We start from the raw sequence: 16,568 nt of genomic DNA, 5'->3' as shown, positions 1-16,568 counted from the left end.
GGCATGTAACTTTTTTTTTTTTTTTTCTTTTGAGACTTAATTTGCAAGTTTATGTTCAGTCATAAAATGTCCCCTACATTGGTTTGAAAATGACAGCAATTTGTTTTTATTATTTCAACTGGAAGGATTTTAATGAAGAGAATGGCAGACTGCCCTGCACTGTTCCTCCCATGTCCACAGCTACAAGCCTTTTTGCATGCTCAGCATGGCTGGTAGATGTTATAGCGGATGGCTGGTGTAATTTCCTAGGAGCATTCCTGAACTCTTCTCCTTTCCGCTCTAAGACCTCTCCTAGAAGAATTTATTCCCTCACAGTGCAGAAGTTTCAGTAAAGGGTAAGACCAGTAATGAATATTAAGGGGACTTTGGCGTAAATAGTTTAATTAAAGTACTCTGGACTTGATACCAGTGTCCACAGAAATGAAACGGAGAGAGAGGGTGGCGACTGGTGGTTGGCCACGTGGTTTTAAAATCTCTGTCCGCATTCCCAGCCCCAAACTATCTTTGTGAAAGGAAAAAAAATAAACTGAAACACAAAAGAATGTTGAATGTCTGGAGCTAAAATAAGCTCATCATTAGCGATAGCAAGGGTTTACTTAGACAACTTACTGAAAGAAAACTCCCAAGGGTGTCAGTGTTTTCTCCGATGTTAACAAGAAGGGGGAATTCTGGCCTGTCTGGCCCACACATAAGATATTTCTGGAAAGTGAACACCCCGAATGAGATTTAGATTGAAATGAAACTGTAATTTATTTTTCATTTTCTAAGACTTTGCATGGGGGCCTAATGGGGTTAGTATTACCCTTTTTTGTTGTTTTGTTTGTATGGGCAAAATGTAGAAGAGCAGTTCTCTTTTGCTAGTAAGTCCCATTTCGTAATTATTATAATTTTATAGTGCAAATAAGATTAGAAAGACTGATTTTGTAGAAATAGCTTCTTTGGCTTTCATTTAGCGCTGACATACATTTAGTACGTAGAATGAAGCATTAATGTTTCCTTTTACACAGCTTTAGTGTATAATAACAAGGATGGGTGACTTTGGTAGGTCTCATACTTAGATGGTGCTTTTCTTTCCCTGTTTCATTCTTTTAGTTGTTTTGGGTTTATCATCCAGTGGTCTTAGTACCTCAGAGTCCATAAGTAGAAATCAAAGACAAAGCTTTGGATATGAATCTTTATGTTGGCTTTACTCCTAATAGAATATCAACCTTAGTTAACCAGTTTTAGAAAACTTTATCTTTTCCTCTTATTAATTTGAAGCATGATCTAGTCACCTCTTTCATTGATACTTACAAACAAACAGGTTTTATTTTTTTCTATTTTTGCTGAACAGGCACATGTTTCTGATTTTATTAAGAAATGAACCTTGACTTAGCATTAAGAAGAGTTTGATCTGTGCACTGTGCCTTTATAATCACAGTTTTTTCCTCACCAAAGTTCTTGGAAAGAGGTTTTCCAAAAATCTAAGGATAAACTGGTTATTAATATGGAGAATTACTTAATCTTTTCTGTTCATCGAAAGGAAATTTAATGGCTTTTTTTCTGATTTTGTTCTTTGTTTTTGTTTTGCATTATAAGAAGCTTTTGCTGAGCTTCATTTTGCAGGTAAAGAGTTTGGAGGAGTCTGTTAGCTAGCTACATTTATGCCTGTGAGTGTCCTTTGGCTCCACTCTGATTAGGAGCAATGTTTTCCTAAGATTAGTTTCACCATGTTTGATTATTTATTCATTCTGTTTTTAACTGATTGTGGTTTGTTAAGTGTTTCAATTTTCATTGACTTTTTTTTTTAATGGAAGGTTGTTCTTAATTTGGATCACAACAATAAAATCTTTTGACTTAGTTTTCAGAATTGTATTTAAAGCTTCAATTTTTGTAAATAATTTTATTTGATGTGAAGATGATTGGATATAGATCGTAGGATGAGAAAAAATAAATTTGATATTCTTTTTACTTATTGCACAGATGGACATAAGCTTTATTTGCATGAAGAAAACCATGATTTTATTACATTCCAGAACCTGTTTCTGTTTGTTAGAAATAATCGTCTATACTAAGTCTCATAATTGACTACAATGTAATTTTAAAATTGTGTTTCACATTCTCAAACCTTTAAATTGTGTTTCACATTAAAATCCTTAAGAATACACTTACATTTTAGTATAGTTGAAATCAGTTCATGAAATATCTGTCCTTGCCAACGACCACAAAAGAGGTCTTGGTTGTGCGGTTTCCTCCTCGTTTTCCCCTTACTAACAGAGGTTTTCCTATCTTGGCCGCTGTTTCCTACAAAGCAGTCATCAGTCTCTGATTTCTTCCTTCCCTTTCTTCCCACAAACAAGGACTCTTTCAAATAGCAGATGACTGAAGACAGACTGATCTTGGATCGCTTTAAGAAAGTAGAAATGTGTTCAAGAGTTGTGTGCGTGTAGGCAGGCAGCCTGTATGCATGTCATTGAAATGAAAATACTCATTACAAGCAGAACTTGGACAGTCAGAATTCTTTGATCAAATCAGGAGCGTTCCAGAGGCTGACTTAATTTTACGTGTACTAATTAATGTGTCATGTCCACACATTAAAATTATTCTGACTGCTTGATTGGATCATTGAACAATATGGAGGATATAAGAAGTTGTTTCTTGATTAGCCTTTCCAATATGACAGGTCATGAAATTATCTGACTTCTCTTTTTTTTGCTCTCTCTCTTTCTAATTTTTTTATCATCTGCATTTTATTTATTTTTTATTTAAATTCAGTCAGCCAATGTATAGTACATCATTAGTTTTTGATATAATGTTCAGTGATTCATTACTTGCATATAACACCCACTGCTCATCATATCATGTGCCCTCCTTAATACCCATCACTGAGTTACCCCAGCCCCCCACCCACCTCCTTCTGCAACCCTCAGTTTGTTTCCCAGAGTCAAGAGTCTAATATGGTTTGTCTCCCTCTCTGATCATTTCCCATTCAGTTTTCCCTCCCTTCCCTTATTGTCCTCTGTGCTATTCCCTATGTTCCACATATGAGTGAAACTGTATGATAATTGTCTTTCTCTGATTGACTTATTTCACTTAGCGTAATACCCTTCCAGTTCCATCCATGTCGACGCAAATGGTAGATATTCATCCTTTCTGATGGCTGAGTAATATTATTAGATGTTCCACGGCAGCATGTATGGACCATGCTGGTTCCATGGTTCCATGTACCCTAGAGTGAATCTTTGCTTACTTCCCTATCATTTCCTTAGGCTAGATTTCTAGAGGTAGCTCAAGGAAGACACACATATTTAAACCTCTTACTACATATCAACAGATTGTTTTCCAGGAAGATTCAACCTGTTTAGCTCTTGCTCTGAGCGAAGGATAATTTCCTTTTTACCTTTGCTGATGAAACTCTCCAACTCTGGCCAGAGTTCCATATTATCTTGAGAAAATATTTGCCAATTTGATGAGTTAATAAAAGATATTTTGATTAGCATTTGTTTGATTAGTAGTGGGATTATTTTTTTAATGTATTCTTATTTTTTTGTGAATGCTTTATATAAAATAGCTTGCAGTTTTAAGGCAGGTACTTTGCCACTGCAGTTGTAAACTGCAGGTTTATTTGGGTTTTGTCTTTTGAACAGTCTTTGGGAGTTCAGTGTGAAAAAAGAATAGAAGCCAATTCTACAAGGTTGTGTGCCATGTTTCCCCATCAGATTAATTTTTGATATATCATTCTTTTTATATTTTTGGCATTCATTAGAGGAAGTTTGTTCTTTCCTTTGTTTTTGTCTTATTTCTTTAGGCATAGAATCATCTGAAGTGTTCTTAGAACTGGGTAGTACCATTTCTGACCCCCTTTATCATGATACCTAAATGTCTTCAGTAGTTTCAAAGAGAGCTAAAAAAATTGGGCTGTTCTGGGTCATGGAGGGATGTATAGAGAAGCAGTTTTATCCTGAAACTCTAGGCTTGATAAAACAAACTGCTTATTACGGAAATATCTTGCTAGTGTCATCTGTGATTTTGTGGATCTTTATATTTAAACACTAGATAATAGCTTCAGATTAAGTTTTTTACATTCTTTTTGGTGTGGTTGTCAGTGAAACAAGACAGTGACTTTGTAGGGTGATAAGTGTTCCAAACTATTTAGAATCTGACTGCTTTTCCACTGAAGTTAAAGCATCGTGAACTGATAATAGAATATAGTGAACTGATAATAGAATATAGTAAACTGCTAATAGAATCATATATGATACATGAAGCCTGCAGCAAATGCAGAGTAGCTTAGATAATGTGAAAGAGAGAACTTCAGAGTTATCTAGGAAAAGTTTTCTAAATTTTCTTTATGCTTTCATGACAGCATCTAAATTATATAAGAGTTCCTTTTTTATAGATACAACTTCAGAATGAGGGATATTCCCCCCCCCACGCCCCCACTTTAAGAACTCTTTACCTGCAGCAGTTTAAAGGTAGATTGAGAGAACTTGGTAAGAGTATTATTTAGAAGAAAATTACAGGAAGTTAATATGAAGAAACTGTTAAGATATCCCTTTTGGGGCGCCTGGGTGGCTCAGTCGGTTAAGCGACTGCCTTCGGCTCAGGTCATGATCCTGGAGTCCCGGGATCGAGTCCCGGGATCGAGTCCCGCATCGGGCTCCCGGCTCAGCGGGGAGTCTGCTTCTCCCCCTGACCCTCCCCCCTCTCATACTCTATCTCATTCTCTCTCTCAAATAAATAAATACAATCTTTAAAGAAAAAAAAAAGATATCCCTTTAAAGGAAAATTTTGTAGTTTTTCTACCCTCAAGGCTAGGCCAGGAGGCTGGATGTATTTGAGAACTGTCTGTATTTTATGTGTATTGTAAGGCTAGTATTTACTCTGATTCCTCATGTTAACCTAGGAAGTGAAACACTTCAGTAGAACCTAGCAAATAACCTGGTCTTATGTCCTAGGAACTGAGAAATTCTGATTAAGTCATGCTCCTGAAGTTTTTGTATCCTCTCCAGTTGAAGAACCGGATTCTTAAGGGCTAGTCAGAATTAAAGTTGGTTCCAGGTTTTATATTCTTTACCCATCTCCCAGTTTTTAGAAAAATATTGTTACAACCTTGGAGATACAGTCATCATGGTCTTGGGGTTTTTATTTGGGTCTAGTGGATGGACCAACCTGCTCAAGAATATAGGTTTAATCTTACTAAGTTATACTTTGCTGTAAAAAAAAAAAAACCCAATATATGAAAATCTAAAACTTTAAAATGAAATAGTTAAGAGACCCTTTATTAAACTGCTCCCTCTATGAATAACTATAGCAACTTGATATGTAGTGTTTAGGAATGTGGTGTTTTTGGAATGCCATTATTATATAAATGTACATTATTATATTAAAGTAAACCCATGTGTTAAAAATTGTACATCCTTGTATAGAAAAATAAACTGCTTAATTATATCTCTAATCTGTCTTGCAAGATAACAGGATAAAATAGTAGATAATATTGCTTTTACCATCACTAGAAACAAACAAAAAAAGTATATGTATTTATAAAATTTTTTAGAGGCAATATATACTAAAGCTAGTAATTTGATAAAAAGACTGATATGTGGCATAGAGAGACAGATGTATTGTTCTAGAATGACTTCCTAAGCTTTTCAAAGAAAAAAATCATTAGGGATTTATATAGCTGTTCTACAAATTCATATGTATGGTTATCTATAAATGTTTTTTGAGCTTTGATCGTTTTCTTTATATTCTTTTAAGGCTCAGATATCCAGTATGTAGGAGCAGCTCCCATATTGGATATAGAATCAAAATATATACCATTTATTTTTTTTTATATTTAGGAGATAGAGGGAGGCAGGGAGGGAGAGAGACACTTGTTATTATTTTTGCATTTTTTTGTGACATAACAGAACCATAAGAGTAAATGATGGATTTGTTTGTTTTTCAGATATGAGGATCAATGATGCAGACTGCTGGGTTCGATGAAGCTGGGCATTTATAACTAGATTCATTAAGGAATACAAAGAAAATATTTAAAGGAATCAATAATGGTGTCTTCTGGTTGCAGAATGCGAAGTCTGTGGTTTGTCATTATAATCAGCTTCTTACCGAATACAGAAGGTAAGATGCAATTTAAATTTTATTTTTCAAATCTGGGTGAACTTAGTTTAAACTATGCAATCTTCTCTATGTAGAAGTGGCTAGAATGAGTTTTATTTTAAAAAGTAGCTCTTAAAAAGATTTCCCGAATGTCAAATTCTTTTTTTGGTGGCTGAATTTATTTTCATTACAACACAGCTATAGTATGGAAGAAAGTGCTAGAAGTCTGAATTTATGTTTCACATAAATTTGTAAAATATTATTGTTAATAATCCTGAGAGAAGTAAATGAAATCTTTGCTTTGGTATATATTTTACACTTATCGACTAAATTTATTCCAGTAAAATTGAAAGTATTTCGTGTCACTTTTTTTACTTCATCTTTAGTTTGTTTGCTTACGTGGAGTCATAGTTTGGTTCTAAAACTCCTAAATAAAGTTTTTTCATATCTTCTGGAAATGTTGGGGTGTTTTTTTTTTTTTTTTTTGTAGTGCTTCCTTTTGAATGTTATTTATCTCTTTTGGAAGATGGACCTGACTTTTAAAGAAGTAAATACACTTTTGAGGCTTAATGAAATAATTGGAACCATCATTTACTAATTATTGTATGGATTTCTTGGTATCTGTTATTTCTTTAATCTTATGTATTATTTCCATGTGAAAATAACACCCTTTCAAGTGCTTTTTATAGAGCAGGTCAGAAGTTAATATGGAGCTAAGATATGTTAATTTTATAGCTACTTGATAATGGTAGTTATGTATTCAGCGTGAAACTATATTAATCTTGTAAAATCTGTGAAGAATACAAAAATCTCTGAGAAATGCATGGATTTTATTTGTCCCAATTAAATATTCTTGAAGAAAATATTTTAGAATTTTTAAATTGGTTTTATATGTATTTTTAAGTGATCCCATTTAAACCTATTAATAAAATGATAGGTGGAGGGGAAAGGCAGCTGTCAACTAATAGAAGTTTATTATTCCAGCATCTTTGTAATAAGCTTCAGTGTTAACATTTTAATTTTACTGAATTTTATTTGAATTGCTATTCCAAAATAATATTTCATCATTTTCTTCTTGCCTCCCCAGCCCCCTACTTTCAATATATTGACATAACGTGATAATATAATTCAAACAAATGACAAATTTAGAAATATTTTAAAATAAGAAATTCTGTATTCGGAAAGTAAATAATGTTCACTTGGATTTAAGTCAAGCTTGAAATTACAAATGGGTTAATATTCTATTTTTAGAAGATACTGCTCTTCGCATCAGAATTGAGAGATACATCAAATCTAACAGTAAAATGTAATATGTCTGAATGAATAGTACCATAATGATAAACAACAAGCAGAAACTGAGTTTAAGAATATGAATCTCTGGCTTGGATTGTTATGAAAATCTTGTGTATAGTCTATAATTTTGCATCTGTTTTTTTTAGGGGGGGAACTAACTGAATTCCTGCTGTTAATGTTTGAATGTTTTTATACATTTAAAAAAGATTCCAGGTGTGGACCAATGGCTCATTAGTCCACATAATGAAAAAATTTGCAATCAAGATAGAGACTACTTTGCTGGCACAGTAACTTAAGTCAGCGGGGGGGGGCTAGCAAACAGAGACTTTTTCATGAGATACTGCAGTTTTATTTCTAGTGTCACCTATCAGGTCAGGATTCATATCTGCCGTTAAGAGAAATTTCATTTTTGGCGCATCAGGCCAGGGGGTGTTGCTTTTGAAGCAGTTCCCTCCTACGGGTAAAAAGAACCTAGGAGGAATCACATTGCTCTCTGTGAGAGTAGTCACAGTTCATGCAAACTGTTAGAATACTGATCCAGCTCACATGGTTTTGTCTTAGAAAAGTTTTACAAGACATGATAGTCCTTTATTGCCAGAAAGCAGATAATGTTCTGTGAACACCTGTAGAGAAAACCAATCAAAGTTAGGTATGAGAACACAGGAAAGGAGTTATAAATTCAACCATTCAGCCGTTAAGTTTCTTCAGAGCCCCTACATGGTGATTACCTTTTCAAATCTTACAGAGATGAGCACTTTTTGTATTAGTGTCTGGATTCTTATAGGTATAATTTAGATAAAGTTTCCTAGGTAGGTTCTTCCTTTCTCATTTATTGAGTGATGAAATTGAGCCAGGTGCTTAGGATTCTGAAATGCATAAGGCACAGTTCCTGCTCTTGAGGAGCTCGTGATCTTGTGCAGGGTCAGAAACCGCAGGTACCTACTGGGGCCAAGCAGGCCAAGTAACTTCAGTGCAGCAGGCCAGTGAAGGTCTGCAGTAGGCAGGGAAAGGCTTGCCAGAGGACCCATGATTGCCACGCCAGCATTTAGCCTTGTTTTGCCAGCCTTCTGACTTTTCAGTAGAAATCAAATGTGGATTTTAAGTAATAGTAGCTAATTAAGATCAAAACAAAACGGAACAAGCCTGCGTATTATATTCAGTGATTGACTTGCCTTTTTCAGAGCTTTTATTTTTCCTCCTCTTTACATTAGTGTTTCACTTTAGTATATTATTATAAAGGCCAAACATAATTTTGGATTTATTTTATATCTATACACATGAGAGGTAAATTTCCACATTTGCAAGGACTTACTTGTTTTATGCTCAGAGGAACGTTATAAATATGTCATGTTTTGTGTACACAGTAAAGAGCAAACTACTAAACATTTTTTTAAGTTTTTACCACAGTAAAATCTAATTATATAAAGGTTTAATTGTTAGAATTAGCTTCTTTCCCTTTATCTCTAACTCCGTCAACTCGTATTGAACAATCAAATCTCACCCCTTAAATTTACTTGTTTTTGCAAAATAAGAACAATGTTTTATTTATTCTTAGAGTCTCTTTTCCCCTGTGTATTTTTGAAAATTGCTTTTGGAATTTCCAAATAAAAAATGATTATGAAAGATCAGACTTTCAAAATATTTTGTAAGTTTTTCTTAGAATTGATTTTACTCCTACAGAACTAATCTCAAACCCTTCCAAAATTAGTTTTGTTGAGAAACTGGTGTGCTTTGATTCTTTTGGCCAGTTTTTATAAGCAGAGTAACCACTGTGGAATCATGTATCAGTAAGTAGGAAAGTAAATTGAGTTTTTGTGTCCTAGAGAATTAAATTATGCTATATAATGGAGCCCTGGCAAGCATAAGTCAGACATGTGAAGGCTTGCTCAAGTGACAAGTTACAAATAATAGCAGTTCTTCAACAAAGTCGGTTTTAAAATGGGTTTCAGGTTGAATTCTTTATGCAGTGAGTATTTAATTAGATTTCAATAGTCAAAATTTTAGTTAATTAGTTCAAATTATGTTGTTGTTTATCCTTATTTTTAAAAAAATGTTATACCCGTATAAATGCCAGCTATGCAAGATACAACTTTACCTATCAATTTTACATACATCAAGAAATTTTAAGAATACCGCTGTAGAAATAGGGTCTTGCCAGTTTTAAATGTACTTTTAAATTCTCTAAGCATATTTTACAATGACTTTTGTATTAATGATATCTTACTAAAAAATGATGTTTGGCTATAGGGTCTTTTTGCTAATTAAGTGGCAGAAAAAAGTAGATCTAGGGGTTAAATATGAATTAAAAAAAAACTGTTTTAGGCATATAAATATTTCCTTCAGACTGGTCCATAATTTGGAAGGAGTAGTAGCTTTTCATCCAAGGTTAAACTTAAGAAGGATTAAAGTAATTCAGACCTGTATTCATTCTTTCTTTTATTTACATACACATATAAGAAAATGTATAAAATTTATATTCATAAACACACTATGTCAGCATCACAAGGGCAACAATTGTTTTTGTTTCTTCAGTTCATCAGTGTGTCTAAGTGCCTAGAACAATGCCTGGCTTATAATAAGTACTTATTTTATATCCATCACATAAGTAACCAAAATCTTTGAGAGGATAATGAACAGTTGTAATAACAGGGTGGTAAGTGCCATGAAGATGATATTCAGAGAAGCATTGGGATGAAGGGTAGGGTGTGGGTGGATGTATGTCAGGAAAGGCTTCCAGCTGAAATGATCATGATGCTTGAGCTGACTCAGTATGAGTTGAATAAACTATGAAAGGCAGTGGTGAGCATGGTGGTGGAGATAAAAAAATCAATGGAGAACAGCATGGTGTGAAATAAAGTACTGTAGTGGTTCTTAAGAGCACCAGAATCACCTAGAAGTCTGGGATGGGCGTTGCATTTCTGACAGATTTGGGGGATGATGTGGATGTCCCTCAGCATCACACTTAACCATTGTAGTATTGTATATGTGGGGGTGGTTGAGGTGAGGTGTAGAGATGAGTGGATATGGATATAAAGTAACTTTTTTGAAAGTGTTCTTGAAAAGAAATTATGATTTAATTCACTGTGATCCAGGAATAGTAACCAGTTGATTACTAGGAGTTACTATCTGTATCTTTTCATATGGCTTTTTATTCCTCTGATCAGGCTTCTTGGTCATAATTTCAGGCTCTAAAAAGGGATTTTTTCCCCCTCTTTCTCGACAGTGTATTGAGAAGAAAAAAAAAATGGAAAACTTGGCTCCAGATTGTAAAAAACAGGACATATTTTCTGTAAAGAGTAAATGTTACATTTTCAGAGCTCCTAAACCCTTGCTTCAATTTGTCTCTTCATTGTGATAACCTTGTTCCTTTTCTTGTTGGGAATAACTACATGGCCGTTGCTATGAAAATGCTGAATTGACTTACTGTAGGGACTTGAGATTTCCCAGTCTAGCAAAATTGACTACTTTTGTTCATTTCAGTATATTTTTGATTAGTTGAAAGCTAGGAAGTAAATTTTTAGCAAGGTTTGTGGAGATTTGGCCATATGACTCCTATTAAACTTAATGGGAGTCACAACTCCCATTAAATTAATAGGAATCATACAGCATATCTGTGTTGGCTTCATAGCAAATGTAACCTTATTTTTTAAATTCACAAATTATGTAAATTAACATTGGTTTAAAACAATGCATTTTTTTAAATAATGATTTTATTTATACATTTAGTGCAGATCAGTGTGATTTGACTCCTTGAGAAAGTACCCAACTATATATATTGCTCTTAGGACACTTTATTGTATTATATGAGTGTAATGTAATTTGATTGCAGTAGCTTTCCTCTGCATAGGTAGTGATGTAATTCAGTTTTAAAAATATAAATATTAATGCCATTTACAAATTATATAATGTTGCGTCTTGTAAAAACCAAATGTGTTACCGTATTACTATCAGGATTTAAGAATAAGGTTTATTTGTTCAGAATATGACTCAAAATTGAAAAAAATAAGACTAAACTTACTAGGAGACACTAGCATCTTTTAAAAAGTCAGTTTATTATTATTTTTTTGAAGATTTTATTTATTTATTTGACAGAGAGACAGCGAGAGAGGGAACACAAGCAGGGGGAGTGGGAGAGGGAGAAACAGGCTTCCCGCGGAGCAGGGAGCCCGATGCGGGGCTCGATCCCACGACCCTGGGATCATGACCTGAGCCGAAGGCATACACTTAACCACTGAGCCACCCAGGCGCCCCTAAAAAGTTAGTTTAGAATATACATTTGTCATCTCATGTACCAATATTCAGTGTCAAAATATGCCATATTTCATATATTGAAGATTAAATTCCAGTGCTTGATTTCCCACTTTCTTCCCACTTTTCTTCCCACTCTCTACCTTATTCCATGCTCTTTTGTTCTTTTCCAGTATTAGAAAAGGTTTGTTTATCCACAGTCTATGTTGATTCACAGGTAGGTCTGTTGCTGGTGGAAAAGTGTTATAAATCAGAGTGTCACACACAACAGCCACCCAGCGGACCTCAATAACATTGTACTGCTTGGCTGTTCAGTTTTTACAAGCCTCCGTTTTCTGACAAAAAAGACTGCGTCACATGCTAAATAAATAAATCTGTTGTTATGAAATAATACTTTGCTAAAAGTAAAGAGGTTATGAACTTGTCCATATAAGAGTAAATATTTGAAGTATTGATTTTACATCCATATTAGAAATTTATCACAGTTGTTATATTTTTTGAAAGAACAGTGTTATTAAAGGTAGCTTAATTAAAAGCATAGGAAGCATGTAAATCATCTTAATTTTGCCAAACAGTAATTGTGTTCATTACTCCTTACTGAGTAATTTCAGTTTTGATGAATCTTTTGCTTCATTTTTTGAATTAATACACCTTTTCACTTTTTTATATGTTATATACTTAGGTTGTGGTATTAGAGAATATGATAATACAAATGATTGAGCACTTCTGAGTATTAACGTAGAACTGATATGTCTCCAAGAACCGATTTATCTGCCACATTACTAAGGGAGTGTTTTCCTGAAACGTATGCTTGGTACCCTATGGTACTCTTTATTTTCTTTTCACCTCCTGCATGACAGAGAATGACATATGACAGCCGTGTGGTCTACATGTATTAGACATCAATGTGGATTAGTGAATATCTCATGACATCTTTCAACCCTATTCTTGAACTCCTTTTGTCAACTTGACAGAAGTGATTCCAGGAGAATACCTAGTGCCGGCCCTGGGATCTCTTGGCTAAAATGTAAGGCTGAGAAGGGAATTCCGTATCAGAGCTTCAGGAAGCACAAACAACATTTATAATCCTCCTTATCAGCATGGGACTCTACTGGGTTTGACTTTTATGTCTGCCATTATTCTTGCCTGGAGGGCTTTTTTTTTTTTTTTTTCCTTAGAAGTACTTTTCCCCCCTTCTGATTTTGAATGTAGTACCTTCTCATGAGAAAAGATAAAAAATTAGGAAGTTGAAATAAGCATTTAAAACTGTTCATAATTGTAGGACCTTGATATAACCACAGCACGTCTCTTTTTCTTTTCCCAACATACCTGATTTTTTTTTTAAAGATCTTATTTATTTATTTGAGGGAAAGCGCGTGAGAGAGAGAGAGAGAGAGAATGAGCTGGGGGAGGGTCAGAGGGAGAGGGAGAAGCAGGCTCCCGGTTGAGCGGGAGTCCGATGTGGGGATTGATCCTAGAACCCTGGGATCCATGATCTCAGCCCAAGGCAGATGGCTTAATCAATTGAGCCACCCAAGTGCCTTACTAACATGCTTGATATTATGGATAAAACAAAATTATGATGTGTGAAACAAAATTAGGTTCTTCATTTCCATATACTTTTATATTCTGATTTTTCATTTATACTATCATAACTTGTATTACCATGTCATTATATATTTAGATAATGGATTTTAACACCTGCATGGTAATTTATCATTTATATGTCAAAAATGATATAATCCCCTGTCTGTACTCTTTGGCCATTTGAACTTAATTTCTTTCAAATATAAGTAAAATAAATATCTATGTAAATCTTTTCCTTCATATTGGTTATTTCCTGAGACTGGAATTCTAAAATTCTGATTGCATGTGGACATCTTCCAAACTGGTTTTCTGAATGATAATACCACTGTTCATTTTGATTTCCAGTGTGTGGAAGTATCAATCTTACATACTTTATCAGCATTGATTTTAAATTTTTAGAAGAATTGACACTTTGATATGAGAAAAAGGGTATCTGTAAGTTAAATTTATAATTTGGGGCTAATTGTGAGGAAAAAATTAGTTTTCGTGGATTTATTTATTGGCTAGTTGTAATTTTGATGTGAATTTTTTTGTTCACTACCTTTGTCAACTTTTCTGTTTAGCTTTTCTTATTTTTAAGCTCTTTGCTAATACCGTTTTGTCATTTTTATTGTGAAAAACATAATGTGTTTGCCTTATAATTCATTTCATTCTGCTTAATTTTTTAATGAAAATTTCAAATAGGAGAAATTTATAAAATAACAATCACAGATTTAACAATTATCAACATTTTACTTCATTTGCTTTTATCTTTTTCTTCTTTTCTTACTTTTTGATATATTGCTATTTTCTTTTGTGAGATCTTCCATTATTTTTATCTTAAAAGTCGATATCTTGAGATTGGTTAAATATTTATTCACTTGCATTTCCCTGTAACTCTTAAATGTTTTTATTTAATTTTTTAATCCATTAGGAGTTAACTTTGTTATTAGGTAAGAGCTCTAAACTCTCAGTCAATTAATTTAAAATGAAGTGAACTAATATTAAATCTTTGGTGTGAATCAGATTTTAACTAACAAAAGTAGATAAAATTGGGACATTACCCATATAAAAAAAGGATAATGGACAATAAGAAAAAGAAAGAAAAAGAACACAACTTTATCTATACAGATTGAATTATGGATGAAATGTAACTGTTCTGATTCCAGTAATAGTCTCTTCTCTGCTTAGATTTTTTTTTTTTGGTGTCTAGTCTGTTTAATAAATTTTATTTTTAAGAGAGAATTTCTTGTGAGAGCGAGCGAGAAGAATGAGTACAAAGCATGACAAGAGTAATTAAAATACCTCATAGTAAAAATAGAGTTTGCATTTTAGGAATTCTGGAGTGTCAAGAAACACAAGAAATTTTCTGGGAAAAAAATAGAGGAATTCAGAGATAGCAGAGTTTTGTTTGGCATAGGGGTGTAATCTAAGAGATTAAGTAAAATTCTCATTCATTTTGTCGGTTATTTGTAGAATGCTTCTTACTACTGTTTTACTATTTCTTTGGGTGTGTGTATGTGTACGTGTGTGTGGTAATCATTAGTTCTTTCTCCCCTTCTTTATTTTTTCTTTGTGGTATTAGAATCTAAACCGTGTGGTAGACATAACAAATATTCCGGTTTTGATTAGAGGCAATATATTTATGAGTCATGGACTTCATAACTTAGTCAAACACAATAGAAAGTATGACTGGGGTTGTTGCTGGGGGGTAGTAGGGAGAGAGCTGTCTGGGATTTTAAGAGAACCACTTTTACATGGCAGAATGCTGTGGGGAGGTGGTGGTGGCAGGGGATTCAATAAGTAAAGTAAAGGAGACAGGTGGTATTTCAGTATACTCCATTGTTTAAGGAAAGTACTTTTTATAATTTTCTTTTTTAGTTGTTTTTAGTAGATAGGTTGGGTACCTGAATTTTTTTCCAGGCAGAAAAGAAATGGGATCCAGTTCAAGGACAGGAAGGCTTTTCATCTAGGAAAGGAGAATGTGTATTATGATCCAGGGAGAGGAAAAGTAGGGAAGAGATGTGTTCGGGAGAAGAAGAAATTTAAGGCAGACATGCTGGATGCTTTTAATCTTCTTGTTTATCTAGAACAATGCCCCTCAAAATTTAATGCGCACATAAATCCCTTGGGGATCTTGTTAAAATGTAGATTCTGACTCAGTAATCCGGGATGGGCCTCGAGAGTCTGCATTTCTAATAAGCTCCCAGGTAATGCTGAGGTTGCTGGTCTGTGAGAAGACATCTGTATCCAGGAGTTTTGGTTATTAACATGTTTGTCTAGAAAATCAGATTTTGCATGACAGTGATTTCTACCAGGGCAAATCAAGGTTTGTTTCTAACCTTAACAGCATAGGTGAAATACAGAAAAAATATCACTTTCAGTTTTGTAATTTCTTTTATTTAAAAAGGGACTAAACTATCTTGAAACGTTACTGAACATTTTTATATTTTGTTACACTTGTAATCCAATTTTATATGCTTTCTATTGACCTTTTATCTCATGATTTGTTTTAAAGATCCCTCAGTAACAATGCAGCCTGACCCTTTCTCCCTAATATTGCCTTCTAGTCCCCATTGATCTGTCCTACTTTCATTCTGTGCTATGTGGAAACATTATTTTTAATAGCATTTTACTACAAATGTGTTTATTATTTAAAGTAACATTATAAAATCATGTAATGCAGGCCATATATTTTCTTAACCTATTTGGAAAAAGTTTATATTTTACTAATTTTTCAAAGTCCATGAATTTAAAAAGAAACTAAGAATTGTTGCCATTTCCCCTTCAATATTAACACTCTGACACGTTAGCCCCGTAAGAGAGTAGAGGATAGACGTACTGGAATATAAACTGGTTATCAAAAACAACTTAAAGATATTTTATCTGCTTACGGTTAATTAATGATTTTTCTACTTTGCAGTATTACACATAATCAAAGATTTTATTCATTTTTAGTAGTGCACATAATCTCCTTCTACTTTTCCTGTCAGAGAGAAAGATACATTACTGATATGATTTACTTCAAATTTATGATAATACAAATCACAAATTACATTTATTTCTTCATGAAGTTTATTAGCTTCTTCAGCTTTTTAAAGCCATCTGAAAAGTAACTAAATAGCAGATTTTAAAGAGAGAGAGTTTTACATAGTTATCTTAGGGGTCAGAATACTTTTGTTTTTATTTTTTGGTAGAATTGAAGAATTATAGACTTAATATCACAAATTGAGATTAGTAGTTATAGAAGTTTTCAATTAATAGATGAAGAAACTAAGAAAGGTTTGCAGAGCTCACCCCTCTGCCAAGCTCTACTTATTGCCAGTCCATTTTTCTTTCTGAGAACTTGATGCCTAGCCTCAGGTCACTGGTGTATTTTC

The 16,568-nt window shown here is 33.7% G+C and overlaps 1 protein-coding gene across 30 annotated transcripts in view; it reads left to right on the top strand.

Moving 5' to 3' along the window:
* The window catches only part of ADGRL2 (adhesion G protein-coupled receptor L2), a 609,188-nt gene that overhangs the window by 450,714 nt on the left and 141,906 nt on the right, over positions 1 to 16,568 (top strand). For all 30 annotated transcript variants that reach the window (XM_032425185.1, XM_032425235.1, XM_032425144.1 and 27 more), the window contains one exon: positions 5,930 to 6,102. In XM_032425185.1, coding sequence (XP_032281076.1) covers positions 6,030 to 6,102 — 73 coding nt within the window. In that variant the 5' untranslated portion in view covers positions 5,930 to 6,029. The remainder of the gene's footprint in view (positions 1 to 5,929; positions 6,103 to 16,568) is intronic.

This window comes from Phoca vitulina, unplaced genomic scaffold (genome assembly GCF_004348235.1).
Source record: "Phoca vitulina isolate PV1807 unplaced genomic scaffold, GSC_HSeal_1.0 scaffold2, whole genome shotgun sequence".
NCBI classification, from domain to species: Eukaryota; Metazoa; Chordata; class Mammalia; order Carnivora; family Phocidae; genus Phoca; species Phoca vitulina.
The sequence above is the reverse complement of the archived record's forward strand: the minus strand, read 5'-3'. Positions and strand labels throughout refer to the sequence as shown.